Below are 25068 nucleotides of genomic sequence, written 5' to 3'. Positions count from 1 at the left end.
TCCAGTTGCCCAACATTGCAGCTACCCAACCACAACACATATGGTAGGATTTTCTGGGGAGAAAACTGGGAGAATCTAAGTTAAGGAGCCCTCTCGTCTGTGATGGTTTATGTGGGGAACTGAGGCCTCTGTGAGGGGACACTGTGTGTGAATTTGGATGGTTTGAGTATCTTCAGAGGTGCAGAGCATAGGAGAGCACCTGATGTTTGGTACACTCCAAAAATCTCTAGTACATGGCAAAACTTTTCAACGGGTTAAAGCGGAGGAGTGAAGCTTGGTTCGCATTTGGTGAGACTCGCTGAGTGCCTCTGCATTTCAGGTCTCCAGTTGTAAAATGTCAGCAAGAGTATCTACGCATCTGGCACGCTGTGGTGACAGATGTTTCCCCAGCACCGAGGCACTGGGCTGGTGCAGCATGGCCAGCTGCAGGCTCCATGTGAAGGCACGCAGCCCCTCAGCGTGCACCTGCCTCCGCTCCGCTTCTCCGAGCGCCCTTCAACGACAGAGCCTCCATCCACAGGCGAGGTGACTTAACCTTCAACTTTTTATTTAGGTGAAGAGTGGGTGAGGACAGGACTAGGTCGAGCCACGACCCCTCGGCGAACCCCCCCTCAAGGCCGCCTCAGGCCGTGCGAGCGCGGCCATCTCCTGGCCGCCCCCCGCCGCCCCCCGCACGAAGATGGCGGCCGGGGGGTGGGGTGGGGAAGGGGGGAGGCCGGGTCCGCGGCCTCCTGGCTCTTCGGTGCGGGGCCAAGCGCCGCCACCACCGCCCAACCGCCTGGGGCACCTCGCGGGGAGGCGGCGCGGCCGTTCCCCCTCGGCCGGCCCTGCCCTGCCCGTCCCTGCCCGGCCCCTTCTCCCTCGGGCGCCGCCCCTCTCCGCGCCGCCCGTGAGTCAGGGCTTTGGCGGGCGGCAGCCGCGGCCGCTCCGGGCTCGGAGGCTCCGCCGCGGGGCTCCATGGAGAAGGCGGCGGCGGTGGTGGGCGAAGGAGGAGGAGGTGGTGGAGGAGGAGGAGGAGGCAGCAACAGCAGCAGCCGCAGCAGCAGCCGCCCCACCTCGGCGGGCTCCTCGCCCTCCTCCTCCTCCGCCAGCCGCGGGCTGCCCGGCCGGGCGGCGGCCGCGGGGAGGCTGGATGGAGCCGGGGGCACCGGCGGGGGAGGCAGCCCCGGCTCGGCAGCGGCCAGCCCGGGGGGAGCGCAGGCGCCCGGCGGCGGAGGGAGGAGACGGGAGCCGGTGCTGGAAGGGACGCTGAGCAAATACACCAACCTCCTGCAGGGCTGGCAGAGCAGGTAAAGCGCCCGCACCGGCCCGACGCCCCTAAGATGGCTCCCCCGTGCCCTCACGGCTCCTCCCTGCCCCTCAGGACGGGCTCCCGGGGGCTCCTCGGTGCCCTCCCAACCCCTCGGTGCTCCCCTTCCCTCCTTTGGCTTCTGCTCCTCGTCCCTGCAGAGCGCCCGGCCGTGAGGAGTGGCCGGGGGGCCGGGGGGGGCTCGCTGCTTTTCGCCCCTGTCACGGCTCCCGCTGTATTTCTGCCCCACGAAGTTCCCTTTTGGGCAGTTTCCCGGCGTAACCAACGCTTGTGACTGTTGTTACCGGTGTTTTTTTTTTTTTTTTTTTTTTTTTCTTGCTGCAGGGTGGGATGTTGAGGAAGCGGTTACCTGTGTGCTCCAGGTGCGCTCTCCTCTGTCGCGATGCCCTTCCCGTTGGACGGGCCCTCCTTTGCCGTGACCCCGCTGTCCTGCTTTTTGGTGGGTGAGGGCAGGCTGCTGGGCATCCCCACAAGTCCTGGGGAAGGTCTGGTTGCAAATGTGGTGCCTCAGCACCACGCAGGGACACGGCCAGACCGGAGTTAGTGCTGTGCTGGGGTCTCGTGAGACCGAGAGAGAAGATTTCATATTAGTGCTTTACTTCTTTGTCTTACTGGATGGTTGAGGATGAGGATATAAATCTCAACTTTTTAACATAAGGCATCCCAGTAATGGTTCTGAGCAGAAACAGCTGCTCTAGAGAGAACACTTGCAGGACCAGCCCCAAGCCTTTAAGAAACGAGAAACTTAAAAAACCCGCTGTTGCTTGTATGAAGTGGTTGCCAGCAGTAAGGACATAGGAACGGCACTGTCTGGGCTGTGCTGACAGTGATTTTAAAGCCTGTGTAAGTGACAGAATTAAATTGCCCAGATGCCGAGGATGCTATGATGCTGACTCGCGTGGTGCTAAACCAGGGTAGGAGCTCTGCAGCGAGACTTTGGGAAGTTTCAGGAGCTGATCTAACTCCGTACACTGGAGGCCCTCCACAGGTATGCGTACTACAAGTGATAACGAACGTGTCAGGTATGATATGGACAGGCACTTGCCTCCGTAAAACCAGGCTGCTTCAGTGTAGGCACAGAGAAGGCCCTCGACTGTCCCTTGGTTACTGCTGCGCTGTGGTGGATTCCTGCTGGACTTCCTGCCCTGCGGGTGGACTCCTCACTGTTCATTTATGCAGTCCTCCCGTTGTTCTGTTTGTTTTTTAAGCGCATTTTGATATTAAAATGCGTAACTGAAAATTAAAAGCCCCCTTCATTTTTTTTTCTCCTTAGTACCTCCGTTTCTTTTTGTAGAAACAGTAACTCTATCTAATCACGTGAGTGGTTTTAAAGGTCAATTTCAGGTAGTCTGATGAAATTGCAAAATAAAGGCCTTTTCTTATAAATTTTTGTGGCTGGAACTGCCTGTCTGCTGTTTTCAGGCGTTGTTTACTAATGATTAGGTCTCTGATAAAGCAGAGTTTAAAATAATGTGTGTAATCTATGTCCGTCCGAGAAACTTTTATCTGAAAACATTGTGGAAAAGAGAGAAATGGCACATAATTCCACCATAGCACTCGGAAATTAATGCTGTTTTGCTCTTAGCGGTCTTCTTATCATGCTGCTGTATAATGCTCTGTTGATTGCCAATTTTATTTTGTGTTACTCTGGCCAGTGGTTTATGATGATACAGAGCTCTTGTGCTAAGTAATTTTGCTGGCTTGTTAGGTTGTTGGTCCCTCTGTGTATCTGGTGCTTGGGATGGGGAGTCTGATACAAATTCTAAACAAAACAGTTGCAACTTGGGGGTTATAAAAGTTGGTTTTATTACAAGGTCCAATAAATGAGGAGCCATGCATGGGTTAGTGGGTGATTTTCTCTTTGCCCTTTCTGTGGATCAGGGCTCAGCCTGTAAGATTTGGTCACCGATTTCATGGCTGGCACGTGCAAAGCGATCAAGAGTGCGTGTGTTGCTGAGTGATTGTACAAATTAGTTCTGAGTTTACTTCATCTGGAAAAACACAAGATTGTTTAACCTCGTGATCAATACAGCCAGATGGCGTGGATAGAAACAAAATGGAAAAATAAAGTGGAAACTGTTCATGGATTTGGAATGTTCTTTGAAGGGCCTTAGCCATTAGCCTAAATAATTTAAATGTATTTAATGTTAGTTTCTGCCATGAGGTATTGAAGTAGAAAGGCTTTCCAAATTTATCCAGCACTTACTGTCCAGAGTAAACTTTAAAATGCTAAAGAAATTCTTAGCTTCTCATTTGAGTTGTAATAAATTAGTGTCGCTTTTTTATCAATTGTTTTTTACAGGAGTGTGCAAGATATTCTTATTTTGGATGGTGCGACCAAGTAAGAATGCTGAAGTATTACACTGCATTGATAAGCAGGAACTGAAGTAATTGAAGGCCTCAAATTCAGTCAATCTTGGGAGTTTCATTACTTTTTATTTTAAGAATTTTTGAGGGTTTGATGTCTACTACTAAATACATCTATTTGTTCTGTTGTAGCAGGTTCAGGAACAGCTTGATTTGGAAGTGAGTGAGGTGGTTTTTCGCCCTAAAGCAAGCAGAAGGAAAAGATGTTTGTTTGTTTGTTTGTTTTGAGGCAGTTTGTTGCAAAGATATCGAGGGCATTTGAAGTGTCTCCACTAAAGTCTCTTTCTGTGGATTTTCACAGGTGTGAATGTGGGGAGCAAAACCGAACCTAAAACACAGACACTTTGATGTGAGAACATTTGTGTCTGTTCTGAGACACTGGGGCATTTCGGGTCAGGACAGGTCAGTTTGCTGCAGAACTGGTGTTGGCAGCAGGGTTTTGGGTTCTGTGACCGTGGGACCCTGTTTGAGGATCAGTGTCTGCTTGGGAGAGATGGGATGCATTTCCCTGAACAGGGCAAAGGCATTTTTGGTAGTAGGAGGGCTTTAAACTAGGAAGGAGGTGTGGGAGAAGGTAACCAGCAGCCTGGTGGAGGAGTGTTACACACGGCTGCTGAGCAAAGGGCATGGGGTGACGTGACAGGGAGGGATCACAGCGTGGGGATGAAGCAGAATCACCTCCAGCACTCGCAGGTTGGTTACCAAGGAAATGCCTACAAGGCAGCATTATGGAGAAATCCCCCAAACGCTCTGTAGGAACACGACACGCTGGGTTGCCTCTCCTAAGTGCTTGTACATTAACACACAGCATGGGGAATAAACAAGATGAGTTAGAGACGTGTACGTTGCAAGGCTGTGATCTTTTTGGGATCGCTGTGATACAGTGGGATGGCTCCCATGGCTGGAGGGTTGAAATGGAGGGAGACAGGCTCTTTAGGGAGGGCGTTTGGGGGAGGTGAGGAGCTGGTCGAGAGTTTATGGGTTAGGATTCAAGGGAAGACGGAGCTATGTGACATTATAGGGGGGGTCTGCTACAGGCCATGTAATGTGACCATGAAATGGTTGGATTCAAGATCCCCAGGGCAGCAAGCTCACAACCCTGGACTTCAGGAAAGCAGCCTTTGGCCCTTTCAAGGATCTGCTTGGTAGAGTACTATGGGCCCAAGAAAGCTGGTTTAATGTTCAAGCATCGCCTCCTTCAAGCTCGAGAGCAATGCATCCCAACAAAGAGGAGGTCAGACAGAAACACCAGGAGGCCTGCATGGAAGAACGAGGAGCTCCTGGTCAAACTCAAACATGAAAGGAAAGCCTGTGGAGGGTCAGCTCAGAGGGCAGTGGTCTGTGGTGCCGAGTCTAGTTGGAGGCCAGTAACGAGCAGAGTACCCCAGGGGTCAGCAGTGGGTCCAGTTCTGTCCCAGTACAAGAGAGACCTGGATGTACTGGTGAGAGTCCAGCGGAGGGCTACCAAGGTGATCAAAGGACCAGAGCACCTCTCCTGTGAGGACAGGACTTCGTGCTGGTGAAGAGGAGGCTTGGGAGGTTCTTAGTGCATAAATACCCAAAGGGAGGGTGCCACGGGGAGCCTGGCTCTTACCAGCGGTGCCCAGTGCCAGGACAAGAGAAAAGGGCCACAAACCGAACACAGGAGGTTCCCTCTGAACACCAGGAAGCCATTTTGTACGGTGGGGGTGACAGGGTGGTGGCACAGGCTGCCCAGGGAGGCTGTGGGATCGCCCTCCTCGGAGAGCTTCAAAAATCCTTCCTACCTCAGCCATCCTGTGATTTGCTCTTTTTTTTTGTATGAAATTATAACCAAATATATTCTCAGAATTGACGTCCTGTTACAAACCATTTCTGTTGAGATTTACGTGTTCTGTATCTACGGGTGAGCGGCAGTCGGTGTTACAAATGGGAGTGGTGTGGTTTTAATGGGTGAGCATGTCTCTGTAGGATTGCTGTGTGTTATTTGGAACCTGTTTTGCATGAGTTAATTTGATACTCGTGAAATACTGGCTGCCTGTGGCGTTGTTATCCTGTAATTTACTAGATCAGTAGGGTGTTGTGTGAAATTCACGTGTGGTCTGCTGCCTGCGCCCTGCTTTCTTCTTGGAAGTGTTTTCGGTACTTTTGTAGGGTTTTGTCCTGCAAGCACGTGTAAGCCCCTGGATCATGCGCCTTTGGGTGGGGGCTTAAATTTGGATTTGTAACAACAACAAATGGAGCCCCAGCTGATGGATATTGCTTTTGCTTTTCTGATTTGAACTGCTCTGTGTAGATGATTCTGTAGGCCAAGTGTTTAAAGCATTACTTTCGCCCATCCCCATTTCCTATCTCAGTTGAGGAACGCATTGTGTTACTGATCCACATGAAACACGCCCCATATGCATTATGTACCTGGCTACTACCAGAACTTTTGGGGATTGGCTTCTTTGTAACTCAACAAAAGGTGTTCTTTGGTTAATTTGAGGTTTTGTTGTACTCACACTCTCTTCAGCAGACTCAGCAATGTTGTGGTGTGGTCTCTTTGCTTGTTTGGTGGCAGAGAACGGTTTCAATCCGATTGCCACCACAGAAAGGCCCTTCCTTATTTCCATTGTCCCAAATAGCAGCATGCTGCCAGAAGAACCAGCAGGCTTTGCTCCCTGTGGTATTTTAGGGGCTGACTTCTTGGCTCCCAGAGCTTAACACTTCTCTCTTTGCAGCTCTTATGGGAGGGAGTCATCTAAATATGGCAACAAAAGATGTCAACACTGTTTTATCCTATACTGCCTACAAAAATCTGCCTTTCCTTTGTCTTTAAATTTTTTTATTATTTTTATATATACTATAGAGAAAGAGATTGAAATGTCATCATTAATTCCCCCGCCAAAGCGGATAGAAATTCATTAAAATCTTCCTCTCTTCCATTCTGAATTACCTAGCCCATCTTTTTGCAGAGTTTGGGGATTGACACATCTATTTGTGGTGTTTTGGGACAGCTAACACCTTTTGCAGTTTTAATTCCCTGGACAGAAGTGCAGAGCTGGACAGAAAAACAAATGGAAGTAAGGGAGGAAGAGTTTGACTCTCGCAATCTTTTTGTGTCTGCTTTGATAAGGTACTCACTATATAGCTGGTGCTGCAGCCCAGCCTTTATATTTGTTTCTTCTGTGTCACGAGGGAGGTGTATTTTAACAAAACAAGTTGAAAGTCAAAGATTAAAGAGTCTAGGACAGTGAAAGCTGGCCCAGATTCTTACATTGGTACCATTCAAGTTCTTCCAGGGGTGGTCTGTGGCCTCTTTCCACTGTAAAAGGTGGGAAGGTGGTTACTGGAGAAATGTTACCAGTGTAGCTGCTGGGATGGAAGTCTGTCTTGAAGAAATAAACCTTTATTTATACAACCTAAACGACGTGAGCACTGTAACAATAGGCAATATCTGGGAAGGAGAATATAATTTTGTGCTTATTTAACGTTTGTGAAGTTTGTCGTGTTGGAAATTTTTCTGTGTTCTTACGAGAATTGGATTAATGCCAACCTCTCTGCTGCGTATCTTTTTGAGTTAGTGTATTCCTGGCATATCTATATGTGGCTTTGTGTAGTGTTATAATACCTTTCAGGATTGACCTACAGAGTTTGGGAATGGGGAGACGTTACAAGGAGCAGGAGGTAAACCTCCTCTTTCTTCTGTTTTTAGGAAATCTGTTCCTTACAGTTTGAAACCTTATAGTTAGTTAAATACTGAGGAAACGCTCAAAATTTTCAAGGCGTTTTGGTAGTTCTACACTAAAATTCTGTTCTAGATATTACTTGCAAAATAGATTTTACTATAAAATGCCTTGTCCCTTCACATGTAGGTTCTGTTTGTAGTAGGAGGCAATGTGGAAAGGAAGAACAATTAAAAGCAATGTATTTTATTTCTGTTGAACAAATGAGCAGCATATTTGACGTGCTGAACACTCAGGAGCCACGTATCTTCTGTTATTAAAAGTTAGTTGCATGTCACTAATTTCAAATAAATGTGAAATTTAAAATGTCAAAAATCAGTTCTATTTTAGATGAAGATGCTAATTACATCGAAATGTAAGCATTCCTTTTTTTTCTCTTTCCACTTTTTTTTCTGTTGAAACATTTTGCCCTTCATTGCATTTATTGCCCATTGAAGTATTTATCATTGAAGGTCACTATTAAAAAAAAAAAAAAAAAAAGTACTCTCCTCGATTGTATATCCCTTACTTATTTGTTGGAAAATGAAAATTTCAGTTAGGATGCACTTTGTCTTTATTTAGTTAGTGGTTAATTAAACCTAACTGGCTTAATCACTAACTGCTTAGTTTATTTTGAATAGCTTTTGCTGTTGCCTGTAAACCAGGGATGTTAGCAGAGCGGAGAAGGCTGGTTGAACAGAGGAGTGAAGTTACAGAGAGGCTTTTAACACGGTAAAAGGCAGGCCAAGAAATCCATTATTCTGTCTCTTTGCCCTTCAGTGTTGCTTACAGGAAACACTTTGAAGACTACTTTGAACCTCAGGCTGAAATTTAAAAGGATGGTCTTGTGATGTGGGTTCTGTTTGACATTTCTCTTGTCCCCAGCCAGGTAACCCAAATCCTTTGCTCCTCAGCTGCTTGTGACACATGGGGTCAGTGCTCCTTATGCCTATGCGGAGGATAAATTCACAGAATCATCTAGGTTGGAAGAGACCTCCAAGATCACCTTGTCCAATTCATATAATGCATGATAATTTGCTCCATAAGATGCTTGATGACAGCATAGGACAAATCTGTTTAAAACTAACGAGGCTCAGGCATTTTTGCTCAGCCAGTGGGATTTGCAAGTGCTCTTCAGAGCTGAGCAGCAGTCATGGTACCAGAGGGAATGAAGTGACAGGCAAAATAGAGCGTGGTCTTCCCTTCACCCAGATGTCACACTCAGCTTTCAGACAGTGAAAAGAAGTGGCAGTTGGCACTAACACTGAAGCACTTACCCTTATCTGGGTTTTGTTATTACCAGCTCATCTCACTGCCATCTTTTTCAAGGGAGATTTCTGTGTTTAGCAACGCAAAGATAAATGTGGTTAGAGGGAGCACGCACGCACTTGCTGGCTCTTAAAAATGCACCAGTTTGGGGATACAGATTGTATTCAAGTAGAAGTGGCAGTGAGTTGTTGAACTGAGTAATGTGCCTGGGGTCTTTTTCCAAGTACATAAGGGAAATATTCAAGAGATTTTTCCCATTATTTTATATTTTAAAACAATTGTTTAATAAGAAGAAAACATCTGGGCTTTAACTTCTCTTTGGCTAAGCAATAATAAAATTCTTACCTTGTTCTTTATGATATATTTAAAAGGCTGAACCTTTCAAGTGAAAAGGATGCTGAAAATCACCATGACTCTTGTCTCTTAATGTAAAATGCTATTTTAAAAATCAATTTTATAACAAATGATAAAAAAGTATTGAATCTGGGCCAACTAAAAATGTTGAATTTCTTTTTTTCAGCCTAATAAACTTCAACAACTTTCTTTACACAAGTCCTGTCGCTTTGCTTTAGCTCTTACAGGCTTTTGGGGTATACTACTGAGATATCTGAGCACAGTTTAGAACCCAGTCCAAGGAGGCAAAGCTTGCTTAGTACTTAACATTGCAGTAGACATTGTCTAAATGCTACTGTACTTTGCTTTCCAAAATGGCATTTAATTAGTAGGTAAATTATAGTTGAGAAATACAGGTCCTTAACTACCCAGCTACATAGCACAAGCCATGGAATTTGTCTTGGTTCCTATTCCACCTAGACTTGTGTTTGGCACTGGTTATCTTTCTGAGAATTTTTCTTCCAGTGGTAGACAATTCTTCATCATTGGAACCATCTTTAACTACTCCCTGCTTAAAAAATTGCCCGTTTTTCTTAATATATGTCAGCCTTGATGTTTCACTGAATCCTTGTTGCACATACTGTGTATGAGACTGAAGATAACCTCTTATCAAATTTAATTTCCTTGTGCAGTCCTTGTGGACCGGCTAGGTTATCTTTTGTGTGTCTCTTGGTATCTAAACCAATGGAGTTTCCTTGCTCCAAGTCAGGCTTCCCTGCAATTTTAATCATTTATGATCATTATGATTATTATTGGATATGCCAGTGTTTTTCTTCAAGGATGGACACAACTTTGTGCGGTTAGCTGTGGCTTACCTTTTCCTCCTGATGTCCAGTAACATACTCTTTTTGGTAGTACTGTGCCAGAAGCACCAAAGTGAAAACTTAGCACACTTTTTTTTTTTTTTTTTTTTTTTTTTGCATAGGAAGGTGATGAAGGGATTGCCATGGGAGCTGTATTCCTGCAGTATGCTCTCTCCAGGGTTAGCACTTTTTTTCCCATATCCCTTGTGATAAGTCTTAGTCTCTCTTGTGGCTTGTGCATGCCTTATTTTTGTGGGAGAAAAATAGTAGTTAATTTCTTGTTTACAGAAGGCAATCATTTAAAAAATACAGCTGGTGAAACTGATTATTAGTTGGAAGAATTGCTTGAAAATAAACAACAACTGTGTTTTTGAGTCAGTGCAGGTAAATCTACTATCTTGTAATCAAGGCTTTATTATCACTAGATGGAAGATCTTATTTTGACAGTGTTGGAATGTGTGTTATTTGCTGAAGATAGCTTTTTTTTTTTTTTTTTTTTTTACATCAACTGCAATCTTTATGGATTTTTTTTCTTCATCTAGGTCATTACTAAACACTTGAAAGCCAAGAACTGATTGGCAAGGAACCCCATTAGAAAGACATTCACTCAAACATCCTCATTCAGCCTCATATTTTGAGGCTGGCTACATCCTTTAACTGTTTTCCAATGCATTTAATGTCTCATGTTCCTTTTTGTATTGTGCTTAGGTTCAGTGCTGCCTGCATTGCTTCAACACTGCTAATATTACGGAGCAAACTTGTGAGATCAAAACCGTAGCAGGCTTTCTGAAGGAAATTTGGTTTTGGTAAATGCATAGTGGTGGGTGTTAGTTACCTTGCTGCAGATGTCTTTGCCTGTTAAAAAAGGGACTGTATCTGCTGTTGTGTTACCTTATTGAATGGCTCAAAGGCCTGAACTAACTAGGCTGTCTGTCCCATTTATCCTTCTAAAACTGTTTTGACAGTGTTGTTTCCTTCGGTTTGGGAACTTTCCCACTGTTTTTTGTGGACAGGAGCTGGATGCACCGAGTGTCTGTATCGATGAACCTTCATATTTGTGAATCATTCACGATATGCTTTGGGAAATCTAACATTTTTGCTGGCAGTATCTTTCTTATAAAATTGCAGCTCACAATTTGGAGTGCAGTTCTTCAGAATAAAAGCTGGCACTCCCCTGATACGTGTTACTAACTGCTGTATGCTTGGTGCTTGGTTTCAGGGCCCTCCTACAGGCTAAGTGCAGTTGCTACCGTGCATCTCTTAGTCCAGCACACACACTTGAAGCATTTCATAGCATTTCAAGGTGCCTCAAGGTATTTGACTGAACAGACCTCACAGGCTATCACTTGGATAGCTGTAGGTTGAATCCCTAAGTTAATACTTTTTTTTTTTTTGAATGGTTTTGAATAAGTTATTACTACCAGTTCGTATAGCAAGTATGTAGTTCTCCCTGACCTGGAGGGTGGCTTTGCTTCAGCTGCACGGCTTTTCAGAGATTACCTGTTGTGGTATTAAGAGCTGAGCCTTATAGTGTGCCTTTCATCAGGTTTCCAAGGATTTTTTTAAAAGCAAATCAATGCTGTTAATTTGACTTGCTTGAGAAGGGAGTTGTGGCACAGGTAAGAATTGTAATGAGATGAATTGTCTAGAGTATTTTTAAATAGTATAGTTAAAAGTCAAAGGAATTATGTATATAGAAGTTGGGGCTCTGTGTTGACAAAGCTTCAGTGTTTATTTTATCTATGAAATTATGACCCACAGTGCCACTTGCAAGATGTATCAGTTGCTACATCTTTGAGATAGGAGGCTACTTTTATGGAAAGGGACACGTACACTGGGAAAACACCCGGTGGCACCAGGTGGCAGAGTGCTGCGTTTGGCCTCGGTAGGAGAGGGGTGCATGCCTGTGTTTCTAGCTTGACAGCATGGAGAAAACCTTCCTCATAAGAAGAAACTAGTTTAAGCTAGTGAAGGCAAGGCCAGATATTCTGCTCCTTGTAATCCTGATGTCTGTAACAAAACGTGGGGAGAGGGGAAATGGCCAATGGTCTGTTGCTATTATTTGAAGCCATCAGGGAATTGAGGAGGAGGCGTGTCAGGTCTTATTCTGGTTTTTATACTGCTTTTATTCTGGTCGTAGGAGGAAGAAAATGAACTGGATCATGAATAAGTTACCTAAATGTAGGCAAGGTAGAGAAACAAAAAATTCATTATTCATTCCTGCAAGCATTTGGGTATTCTGCACTGGCACAAAAACCTCTCCTGGAGGTGTTGTTTTTTGGTGCCTTATCAGAGCAAGCTTTTTATAGAAGCTCCTGCTCTCAAAAAGAGGAAAAAGATCTCTCAGCTGGAAGGTTTCCCTTCCACACCATAAGGTGTACTTTTTTTTTTTTTTCCCCTTCCTTTCAGTATGTTTTGTCTTACCTGGTTAGTAGGCTTTGATTTTTGACTGTTGGGTTACGTGTCAAACTCTTTATAATTTCATTATGTAAGTGTAAGGAAAGGGTAATTTGGCAATAGAATAGGGGAAGAAAGATGAGGTGTGGAGTGGTGGGAAAAATTTAGAAAAGGAGTAAAAGCTTCTGGAGGAAGATTGATAGAGGGTAGGAGAGCCATGGAAGGGGAAGAAAGTGGAGAAAAGGAAATGGATGTAGAACTGAAGGCAGTACAAAGATAGACCTTTACCACCTTTTTTAAAAATTAAAAAGAAGGTCTAGAAACCATATAATGTGAATTCAGAATGAAGCCTAAGAAACCCGAGATAATTTGCTCTGATTTATTAATTTTAATATTTCCTTTAGGAATGGCACATGAGAAAGAGTAATTATTTTTTTTCTAAGTTGCAGACCATGTAGGGCAGTGGGGATTTTTCTGCTTTTACTTCTTTTCCACCACCGCCTTCTGTAGCAGAGCTCATTTCAGGCTAGTAGTGTGTGAACAGCAGCCAGAGGAAGCTCCTGACAGTGCCCACCTGGATATATATTAATGTGCCAGACTTACCTCTGCCCTTTGAAACACAACGTTGGGTATGTGGGAGTTGGAGCATATGTGATGATGCTAACTGCTTTCCCGTTAAAGGTCGTAAGTATTGTTTCTTCATTTTTGATTTAAAAATGAGGATCTGGATTGTTGTGCCTATAACAGAGCGATGTTTTTAGAAATAGATGTAAAGCAGCAACGTAACACATAAAGGTCTTTAGAAGTTATTGTTACTTGCAGATCAAATACGCTATCTCCAGGGGGATCGTGGCTAATACGCTGAATATCTCACAACATATTGGTGAAACCACCCTTGGGTGGACTGTGTGGATCCTATGCATATGTTTCTGTGAAACAGTGTTGACAAGATGCTGGGTTGTGAAGGTGGCTGCTTATCAACTGTCAGGATAAAGACCCAAACAGAAACTTTAACTTCTCGTTTTAGTCCTTGAATTGATGGTCCTAAGAGTAAAGGCAAAGCCAGTGCAAGCTCTCGGCCTAGAAAGCTGCAAAGTTCCAGCTCTCCTAAGATGATGCAGTTTGGGAGAAACGTCTGGTTTCTGCAAAGCTTTGTTTGAACTAGTTGGGATGGAGAAGAGATGGAAACGAGCCAGCATGCTGAGAACTTGAAAGCAAGTTCTTTATATGCCTTACTTTAATTCCATATGATGTGTAAAGAAAATGCTGCGTGATCTTGGATATGGTAATTATTTCAAACTGGGGATTTGTAGGCTACAGATTGGGCAGGAAAAAAGAAAAAAAGCTCAAAAGCTAAGAAGAACAAGCGGATGGGAAGAGGAAAGACTGAAAAACTTAAAAATTCCCAAAGCAAGACCTTCTTAAATTGCCTCTAACATTTTTTTTTGTTGTTGTTTTATATGAGTATATATATTTAATAAATAAATAACTATATATATATACATATATATATGCAACTTACAGGAATGGATTTAGTGTATCCTAGTTGAGTTTTCAGCCTCTGGTGTATGAGCATGAAATACATACCACTGCATCAACAGGTTCTGTCAGTGATATAATATTTTAAATGAACCCTGCTGTTGGGAGAAATGCCAGCATTCATGAGGTTCAGTTCAGGGAACCTAGATGATAAATTGTTGTTGTGAAAGTGAAAAATAACACCTGCTATAAACAGTACAGTGATCACACAGACCGAATTTGGTGGAATAAAATACCTGTTTTTAACTTTGACAAAAATTACTGACCAAACAGATGGGTTCGGGAAGCGTTTGCTCAAAAGTATCGGATAGCCCGTGTAATCTTTTGGAAAATGTTGCAATAAATTGTGCCTGGACCAGCGCTGGAGAACAGACCCTTGGTGAGTTGTGTGAGTGCTGTGTGCAACGAGGGAGGGATGAAGAACTGGTAGGAGGACTGCTGCCTCCTGGCATCGTGTGCGTGCCTTTCTGCACCTGGAAATTACCTCTGAAATTTTGGTGTTTATTGCTTCCGTAGGTGGTGATTAGCTCTCATTATGTGTTCCGGGGTTTGTTTTTAACTGTCTTTCAAACTGTTTCTCCCGTGTAAATTACGTGAGTAATGTGGGTAGGTCCGCAAGCCAAAAATAGCTGGATGAGCATGAGAGAGTTATCAGAAAAAACGAGGGAGCCACATCCTTGTATATGCCAGTGTTACATGGGCATTGTAACTCTGATCTAGACAAAGACAAGCACATTTCAGATAAAAAAAAAAGTGTTTAAAACTGTTTTAATTGCCTGTTTTGTTGGCAATATTAAAGTTATTAATAATTTTAACACACAGTAATAGATTAAGTCAGCTTGTATCCTTCTCAGTATTGCAATATGTTGCTCAGTAAAAATAAGCCAAGTTGTAGCACAACTGTTATTAAAAAAAACACACAAAAAACAACCTTTATCACCCTATTTTATAGGGTGATTAATCGAATATTGTGTTCTTTATCTGAGAATAGCCTAAGTTCCTTATAGAGTTGTACAAGACTCAAATGTGGCACTTAATCCACTGAGGTTTGAGGAAGAGGTGCTTGATCCCTAATTAACACATTTTTCCTCATTAAAAACATTGCCAGGTGTAAAATACAGGTTTTCCTTCTATCTTTTTTTTTTTTTTTTTTTTTCCCCTGTAACACTGAGATCCACGAATGGCTCTCATTGATTATAAGATGCTGTGGTCTTCAAATTGAAACATTAATTATCAGTTTACAGGAAGTTTAGTACATCTGGAGGTCTCTTCCTCCTTGATGTTTTTACTCCGTACCAGGGAATAACACCGAAAGTTGCTGTCTCCTGGCAGTGATTCCTGCTGAGGACAAGGCGTTGCAAAACAAGGGTGAACTATGAAAGTCTGGCAGAGGAGTCAGTGAACTGCGGTACAACCTCCATAAAAGTTTGCTGACTCAAGGCAGCTAATTGAAGATGTGTGCTGTGCTATCCAGCGATGGGACGTGGTTAGGCTTTGAACCCTGCCGGGCTGCGTTACTGTGACACGGTACAGTCGGTATCTTTCTCTTGACAGGCTCTTTTTTCTTGAAAAGATGGCTTCAACAAAATATTGGAAATATGTCAACTTGAAATCTAGTCCATCTAAAAATAAACTAGGAATAGGCTTGGAGGTACTTGGAAGTTTCTTCTGCTGTTGAAAAAATAAAATATTGTTCAGATGAATTGCTTACACTTGGCAGTCTTTAAAACAAAGTGTACTGAGAAGAAAATCACAAGAAAAGCACAAGCAAAGACGGGAATAGCAGAAACTTTTAATTCCTCAGTTCTTCTCTTGGTTAAATAACTTGCTCTCAGGGCTGCTAGTTCCAAACCCCTCTGGCTTCCCTAGTTTTATGTTTTGATAGTAAAAATGTAATGAAAATAGCACGTTACTGCTATTCTTACCTTTCTTTTTTTAGTTAAGGTGCTAAGTGAGGCTTGGAGCCGTAAGGAGCTAAGGGACCAGCAACTCTCTGGAAGCAAAGCTCTAAGAGGTGAACCCATTGTGGCAGGCAGCTGGGGGTTTCGACAGCCTCCTTCAGCTGCCCTGTCCTTCCCAGGGGTTGAAGGCTCAAATCACAAGCTTCATTCTGTGACTTTCTGCTCATCAGGTGCTTTTTCAACCTTTACAGCCTCGCGTGTGCCTGGGAGCTCAGACAGGTGTCAGTTGTTGAGCTAAATAGAAGTAATTCACAGCCCCCAGGCCCAGCGGTGAAGGAATAGGGTGCAGGTTTGGCATAGCTTAATCAATTCAGTGCGGCACTTCAAATGTTATCAGCCAAAAGAAAGCCAGAAATGCAGCCTGGCTCTTTGCAATGCTTTGGGCTAGCAGCTGGCAGATGGCTCAAACCCAGAGCCGAGCGTTCCCCTTAGCACACCGTGCTCCTGTCAGTGTAGGAGGGCTGTTGGCACTGTCCCCACCATGTGTCCCCTCTCGTCGAGGGATCAGATGGCAGCCGCAGTTGGTGGGGGCTCAGGTGGGCGCTTCCTGGGCACAGAGCTTCTGCTGGGAGTTCCTGAGGCGAGGGATGAGCCACAGGAAATATTCAGACCTTCTGAGCAAGCTCTAGCAGCTTACAGCTGTTTGCCTGATGGTTTAGGTTCTGATCTTTTCTCTATGCTGGCTTTTTAATGGAAGAATTAAAGCCTTGAGGAAAAGGGCTGAGCGGATGCCAAGTACAGCCTTGCTCTTTCTTGCGTTGAACGAAGAGGTTGGCAGCTCACCGCGAAGATTTTCTGTGGGACCGGATAAATGGTATGAATCCACCTCCCCTCCTTCCTCTCCCAATTCTTCCCTCTTTATCTGATCCCGCATTTGATGTGGTGAGGAGTGTAGGGGAGCAGGAGCTCCAGCAGATGAACCGCAGAGAACAAAAAACATCTGCAAGTGAAGAGAACAGCCATGAAAACGTCGCATTTTCTAAAAATTAGAAATGGTTCAGGGATGAGGCTAATGACACGAAGGCTTTTTGGATTTTGTTCCCCTTCAGCTGAAAAATTGATTTTTCATGAGTGACATTTGAACAGATTGAACGCAAGGGATGTGGGATAGGTATCTCAACCAAGGGAGTTGGAAAGCTTAATGGAACTGTCAGGAGTAATAGAGAAAGCAGCTGGTACAGGAAAAATACAGTGCAGTTTCTCACAGATTGCTTATCTGAGATGGTGTCAGGACATCGAGAACAGATGTCTGAGAGGCTGAAAATACCTACTCTACTCATATGTTGAGTTTTGATTTCCATTACTCCCCTCAGCTGGATTTAATTACTGGAATACTGAATTGCACGCTTTTTAAAAGGAAACTACGAGAATTGGGAAACTTAGCTCTGGAATCTGAAAGCTATTGGAGCCCTGCTTTTGCAGTTTGTTTATGACCATCTCTACTTGTTCCGGTGTATTTACATTTAGGAGATGGTATTTTTCTCCCCTTTCTGCACACATTTGCCACCAGCGGATTCAGAGGTTGAGTTAGGTTGTGGCATGTTTATATTGCTCAAGGAAAAAACAAACACCTTATGTCTTTCTTTCTCTTCCAGGAAAAGAAGTTCTGTTTCTTGAAACTCCTGCTCTTGACTTTCTTCCTGATGTTTGTTTTCTGCATTGTTCCCTGCTACGTCACAGTTTCATGGGCTGCATAGGAGGCAAGCTTGCTATTGCCATTCACACAGCAAGCACGGGTTACTAGAGCAGTCTAGGAATCCCTTAAGATTATTTGCTAGGCTGTTATTAAGGACTTTTTCTCCAAGTGTATTTAGTTGTTTGATTTCTTGATGACATTTTATCATGCAGTCTGCTTGTCTCTGCTGGGAATGAAATGAAAAGCAGAGAGGGAGCCATGTCCAATGCTGCAGTGCAGGGACTGGTGTGAACACGGAGAAGGGTGGTGCAGGCAGCTTGTAAGGTACCAAAGAGCACTGCAGAACAGGAATGACCTTCAAATATCAAATTGCTGTTAGAAAAGCAGGCCTTGCAGTTTGTGTCCTCTAAATTGAGGAGCAATCCTTCTTTACAGTGGTTTCTTGTGAGAAATAAGTGTGCAACGTAATGGTTTTTAGAAGTGGCTGTCAAATGCATCTCTTTTTATAGTTCCAGTTTTCAACTGGGACATGTGCTCCATTAGGGAATCTTCCCTTTCTTTTCTTTGCTTGAGCATTTCTGATGATAATATGGCTGTTTCAGATACGAGGAGTTATTTTGTTGAGTAGAGGGGGAATAATAGTATATGTTCTGAAGCTCCCCAATGATATCTTTTCTGTTTGAGCTGCAGACAAGGGAAACCAGCAGCTAAGGAGCAACATCTGCCAAGGGTGTTTGCAAATAGTTGATAACATTTGGGAAGAAGCTAGAAGAAAACTACAAAGAAGCGGCTCAATCGAGAAGTACTTACCACAGCATTAATTTTTGTCATAATTAGGGATGAAATAAAAAGCTGGGAGGACGAGTTTTTTGAGCAGTGCTTGAAGGACAGAAAATAAATCCTAAGTCTTTGCTTAGAGCTTTAGTGTAATAGAGTAGTTTTGCTTGCTCTGGATTTTTAAGGTTGAAAATTTCTGGTAATTGAAGGAAAACCAACTGCTTATAACCGCTAGCTGGGGAAGTGGTTAAGCTGTAGTGACTTGATTTTCCTTCTTCCAAATCTCCCTGTACTGTTTCTGTATTACAACTATGGAGGTTTTGGAGATGTTCAGAGTGTAGCCTAAATGTTCAAGCACAAAAAACAAGACTTGGGCTTCTGGCTGGTGCAGCTGGCATACTGCAAGTGCACTGGAAATCTGCAGAGTTAAAGTTGCTTCCCATCACGTGGAGGGAAAAAAAACACAACCCTGCTCTTTTGGTATAATATCTAATACTGGTTGTACCAAAAAGAGCATAAACCTGACCTGAGGAAATGTATTAAAAACTGAAGTTGTAGTGGAAGCAACTCTAAGTGATTATTTGTGTGTCTCATTAGGTTAATTTACTGTTCCACAATGTGATCTGCTACAGGCAGGTAATTCAGCTCGATACCATTGATAAGCCATGAAGTTGTCAGCATGTTTAAAAGAAAGTGGATTTACTGTTAAGTTTTCATTAGTGACAATACACCTTGGAGATATCTTCCCATTTTTTTTTCTTCAGTGACTTTTAAGAAAAGCACTTTTATGTTGCCAGGAGTAGAGTTGTAAAATAATAAGTGATGAATGTGAAAAGATTAAAAAATAAAAATAAATTGTCTGTAGGCTCCAAAGGAATTCAGCAATAGATATGCAGAATACAAAGGTGGTGGTAAAAAAAAAAATAAATTTAAATAAATAAATTGGAGTTTCTCATTTTTTCATTCCTCTTCTGCCCCTTGCTGCACTCCACTGTTGCAACTGCTGTAAAGTTTCTGTTGTCTCCAACAATACAGATAAGATTTGTAGAGTTAGGAGTTTCACCCTGAAACCCAAATGGTTTGCCAGAATCCATGCATTGACTAAGGTGTATACAAGGAGGTAGAACTTGAAGTGCTGATTTAAGCATTTAATTCTCTCAAGCACTCCACTCAAAAGCTGAAAAAGAAAAACAACATTTTTTAAGAAATACAACTGAAAACAAAAGAAAAAACTCAACACAAAAATACAAAAAGGCAGGGCAGGAATGGGAGAGTTGGAGTTGACAAATCAAATGGAACCACTCTGACCCATCGATTATCTTTGCAGGTTTTGGCTATTTGCTTCTGGAGCATATATTGCCAACATGTAAGGTAAGGAGGGTATCTGATATCAGGAGCAGGTTCTTGTCTCCTGTTTCCACAAGTTACAAGACGAGGCTCTTAAATACTCTAATTCCTGTGACTGTAGTCAGCAACCAATTGCCAAGTCTTGGGAATTGTGATTTCTACATGATTTCTTTTGAAAGTGAGGGTGCATGCTGCTGGGTGCTCGGGGGAAAAAGGAAGCGTGTGGCTTTTTTGTCAAACTAACCTTAAATGGAAAACAGATCTCTGATCTTTACAATAGTTCTGGTGAAACAAGTGCAAGCTATAAACTGTGTTATTCTCTAGCTAACAACTCTTATTATTGTTTAGGGTCTCACGGAATGTGCTGCTGCTGTTGGCCAGTGATGGGAGCAAAGAAATTTAGGTGACAGACTGGTAGCTCTGACATAACCCTGAATAGAGGAAGGCTTCTTCATCAGAGCTAGGTTTTTAAGGTGCTAAGCAGCAATTCTTCCTTGAGGAGGAAGTGTGAGAAACTCCCAGGATTTTTCACTCATGCTTTCTAAGTTCAGCTCACTTCACTTCACCCAATTATGTTGATGTAACAACCATCTGAGATTTTGGGGGTGGATTGTTGTTTATTTCTGCTGTATTGTTGTGGAGTGTGGTGTAAACGAGCAAGATGTATTTGTTTAAAAATAAGTAATTCAGATCTTAAAGGGCTAACACTGGATGTTTAACACTTTTCATTTAATTTACTGGTCCTAGAGGAATTGTATGTGTTAAGAAACACTGGAGCTACCTTTTTTCTTCCCTTCAGCGAGGCAGTGTTGGAATGGAGTTTTCACACAGAATATGAACAATGCTAAAAGGATGTCGGTGCTGATTTCTGAAGTCTTCATGCATGGAAATGCATCACATGTAAATGAGACGAAGTGTAATTTTTAGAAGGGTTTTGGCTTCCAGTGGAATGTCATGTTCTTTGCGGTCTCATACCAGTTAGCTTGCACTGACTGAGATAGCTCTGACTTTCCTCCAAATAACAGCGTTGGAAAAGCAGATGGGTACGAGATGCACTGGCATCCCCCGTCAGTCCATCGATTTCAGTTTCCCTGAGCTCAGGGCTGAGGAAGGGGTGGTTTGCTGCTGCCTGGAGGTGATGATCTCCGGCAGTGAAGTGGAAGGGAGCAAGCAATGGGAAGCCATAACAGCTTCTCCTGCCACAGCATGCATTAGTGGCACCTGTGATTTGGAGCCTGCAGCTATTCAGTGACAGAGGTGACTCGTAGTATTGTCAAGCGGTGCCTGTCGGAAACCTATCAAAATTTGTAATACAAGATGGAAATGCCTTTATGGAGTCCTTTAGCTTCCTGTCTACCTTTTGAGTATTCCCCTGCTTGCTCTACATGCCTGAATTTTTGTGTTTATTTATCTGTTGTCTTCTGGTGATGTCTTCCACATTATTCTTTCAGAAAAACTGGAGAAAGATGGAACTAAATCTTCAGGCTGATGTGACAGGAAGATAGCATCCTAGGTGTCTCTCATATATCACAAATAAACTAAAGGGATGCTTTTTCCACTTGCAGGTCACCTTTAAGCTGAGCAGGAGTGACATAAGCAGATCTTTACACAGCGTGCCTGAGGGTGTTGAACATGCAGAATACACACGATTTGCATTTTCACTTGTAGGTTTACTTTTTCTGTATATTTAGGTTTTTAGATTAGCAGATGGTAAGACAGATTTCGAGGAGATAGCGTAAGATATAAATGAACGAGGGAAAAACAGTACCGTGTTTATTCCTGTAACTGAAAAATAAACCCCCAAACTTCAGACCATACACCATCACTTATGATTCTTAGTAGTGCTGGAAATGGGATAGACCAAACGAGAAAAACAAAAGCACCAGAATTGTTTTGTGTATTTCTGCCCATGCTGATAATTACAGCAAAACAGGATGTCATTAAAACAGCCCTCAGATGCTATGGCTTCATGAGTTTTAAAAAAAAAAAAAAAAAAAAAAAAGTAATAGTGCTTTTTCTTGACTGTAGTGTCAATAGGATTCTTCAGTATTCTTTTTACTTAGTTTTAGGTAAATCTACTGAACACCTTTTGGCACATCCCATGGCCAAACTGTTCTACTTGTCCATTCCTTCATTTCTTGCCTTCCTGTCCTCTGTAAATTACCCCTTACTTGTTGGCAGCACAGTGGTCATGATAAAACTGAGGTTCTAGCTCCACAAACCATGACATGAGAGACTACTTTAATTTTCAGTAATTTCTATTGAAAATTTCTAGGTTGGTGTCATCTTTTATTAATTTATTTTTTCGAATCCCCTCTAATATTTTGTATTTTATGTTTAAAAGTGAGGGAAGAGCTAAGTAAGACTTAAGACAATTCTGTTATTTAAATATTTTTCAATAATTCCTATATACAAAATAGTGCAGACTTGACAGCATGCAATTTATAATTCAGTTGCATGATTGAAGATACCTTTACTGTGAGTTCAGAGTTTTTACACTCTCTTAAAGCAACCTCCATTTCCAGCAAGCTGCAAAAATGGGTTGGAAAGACCTCCACTGACCAACTTGCTTGCATTGGTATTTACTCCACATTCTTTATATGCAGGTCAATTTACAACTGTGCTGGCCCTGCTGTCCACAGGAGCATATTCACCTGGGAGGAGCCGACCCTTTAGGGTTCACCTGCACAGAGAATTTCCCTGGCGTTTAACTCTGAGACCTTGGAGCCCGAATGACTTCTGGGCTGAGACAACGGATGCCTTTTCTTTGTGTAATTGGCTCAAGCCATGATTGAATGTTATTCCTAATTTCCGTTCTCTCGCTGTTAAATCGAGCAAAAAGCAGCACTTAAAGTAGCCCAAACTACTCTACAGCTGCTCTAATTGAAGCCTGAATCTTCTTGTTATTTGAGCTACTTCTACTTGAAGTCCATTTTGTGGTCTTGATTACCTGAATAATTTCCCCAAATTTCTACCTGGAGGTGTTTGGGCTATCAATTGCCTCAGCCAGCAATTGTCTCATCCTCAGCTTCAGCGTTCGTGCTGGTGTTTGGGGTCATTCTCTGTGCCTTAGTTATTTGATTTGTTAATAGTTAATATAAATAGAAGTTGAGGATGGGGTGAGTGGAAAGTATTGTGCAGGAGGCACCTGTGATGAAGACTTTCTGCTTCCTTCCTTCGTGCTTTTTCTGTCCTGGGAGTAGCATCTGTCTCTCTGAATGTAGTTCAGGTGACAGGCTTTAGTTGCCAAGGATGAAGAAGGAGCGGGGTGTGTGGGTATTTCAAGTTGATAGATGGTATTTTCTGTTCAGCAGCCTTTTTCTGCTGTGCATATGTTTGGCATCGCCAAAATTTAGTAGCTACAAATAGCGGAGAATTTGGATTATGGATGACAGTGAGTATTTTGAGATAAAATTGTGATTTAGACCTGGTTGTCAGACACACATTCAGTGGGATGTGGTTTTCTTTAAACTTTGCTGCGTGGCAGGACTTAGAGTTGCTTTCCAACCTGCATGTTTCTGTGGTCGTGCTGACACAAACCCAGCAATTCCAGACCCTTTTGGTGTGTGTTGTGGGGACAAGACAGATGAATTTCCTACTCTGCCACTACGTACAGGAGAACCAGGCTGTCAGATGGATATATTTGATTGATTTATGGATGTTATAAAAGATCGTGCGCTGTATTTCTTTGCATCCTCTTGGGATGACTAGGTAAAACCTAAATGTAAAACCCACTTTAGATGGATTTGGGGAAAACAGAGAAAGCGGAGGGCTTGATTTCTGGTGGCTACCAGTACTGCATAAAGACTTGAAGCAGGGGAGCTGTTGTCCATATGTAGGATGTGGAGTTTGTGTGTAACTCGTTCTCTCTGGTACAGGGTTTCTGTGTGTTTTAGTCTTGTATCTTTTAAAGCTTAACTTCCTTTCCTTCCAGTCAGGTTAATCAGAGTGACACGGAGGTACTCTGTTCTTGTTTTACTTTATCATGGTTGTTTTCCTTATAAATGAAGAACGCACTTTCCTAGCTGCAAACTCTATTTTTAATCTGCGATCGAAATCGAGCTGGGTGATAATATTGTAATTAAGATCGTCCTGGCCCATTTATTCCCCCAATTATGTCACTGTTAGTCTTTTCTCTCTGATCTGGGATACAGAATCGGAGCCTGCTTAATTATTAAATAGTAGTAAATTTAGAAGAAATAAAAAAGGAAGGTGGGAAGGGTTGCTAAATGACACGAAATAGCATGGGGCAGCCAGCCAGTTTGGTGGGGTGTGAGCTCTAAGTGCTGTTTATGGTGCCAGCCTCAGCTGTATACCTTTTGTTTGTGTGCTTGCCACTAACTTGCTGTCCTTCAACATGCCAGTGTTGTGCAGAAGCACAGATTCATACAATTAATGCACTTTCCCACAAATCCGCATGAATTCTGAATCTGATTAGTGAAACTAGATGCATGATGTTTAAGCCTATTATTTTCCCTAAAACGCAACCCCTCAGTAACTCCACTGGAAATTCAGAAAACTAGTATTAATATATTTATACCTACTGCTATCTCTTCTTACTTAAATAAAATTTGGGCACCGTACTTGCCCACACGTTTGCTGACGGTGTAGGATTTCAGACTGCTGAACCGGGGGAGGTAATTGGCAGGAGAAAACCAACCTTGAGGAACCGATGAGCTGCCTAGTAGCAACTCTAGCTCCTGCAGATGGCAAGGGACATTTTGGTTCATCAAGTGGGCTTACCTGGTGGTTTAGAAATTGAGTAGGACTTGACAAAGCAATAAGGACTTATTTAAGACAGAACAACCTCTCCTTCCATCGGCTGTGGATAATGCTTCCTCTATTTCTCATCTCCGCTTTAGATGTAAAACACTTCTAAAAGTATCGAGCAAATTGCAGTTGAGCTTGATTAGTATGCAATTACAGTAATGCAGAGAAATGACTTTTAAAAATTGAGTTTTGTTCAAATGTTCAAAATATTCAGACGTTCAAAGTCAGTAAGCTTTTTAATGAACACTGCAATTTTTACATTTTCTGTTAGGAAACTATAAATGGAATAACCTCAGTGAATAAAGGATGCTCAACAGTTACTGAAACGTAAGTGAGCTCTCCCAACCGCTGGACTTTGAGTGATATCTTCAGAGGTGATTTTTAATAGTAAATCCCTTGAGTATGAAAAGTGTATGCCAGGCGTTATATTCATTGGCATCAATAATTCAATCAGTCTTAGGGCATAAAAGGGTGAAAAAAAAAGAGTTAAGTAGTTGCATAAATGTCTCCAAGATGGCCCGATGAGGTACAGCTTCCTAAAAATGAAATATTTCTATATGACATTTCTTTCAGTCATTAGAACCATAAACTTTGCCTTTCTTTGACACAGTCATTTACTTTCTATCGTATAATTCTTATTACATATATTTTTTTAACAGCCATATTTTTTAGACAAGTAACAATGCTGGAGGAGGTGATGTTGCATGTCAGGGTTTTAAATCACTTAAGCACATAAAAACTTTGTGCTGCTTCAAATCAAGTTATTTCATCTGAACAATCTGCAAAATAAAAAGTAGGTTGTAAAGTCTGTATT

General features: G+C 42.7%; 1 protein-coding gene across 1 annotated transcript in view; it reads left to right on the top strand.

The window, feature by feature from the left end:
* Positions 1–1014: 1014 nt before the first annotated feature.
* OSBPL10 (oxysterol binding protein like 10) overlaps positions 1015–25068 on the top strand; it is a gene marked incomplete at its 5' end in the record, with an annotated part of 107545 nt that continues 83491 nt past the window's right edge. The window contains one exon of the mRNA XM_032181021.1: positions 1015–1289. Within this exon, the coding sequence (XP_032036912.1) occupies positions 1015–1289 (275 nt within the window). The remainder of the gene's footprint in view (positions 1290–25068) is intronic.

The sequence above is a fragment of the Aythya fuligula genome, chromosome 2 (assembly GCF_009819795.1).
Source record: "Aythya fuligula isolate bAytFul2 chromosome 2, bAytFul2.pri, whole genome shotgun sequence".
NCBI lineage: Eukaryota > Metazoa > Chordata > Aves > Anseriformes > Anatidae > Aythya > Aythya fuligula.
This window is presented reverse-complemented; position numbering and strand designations above follow the sequence as displayed.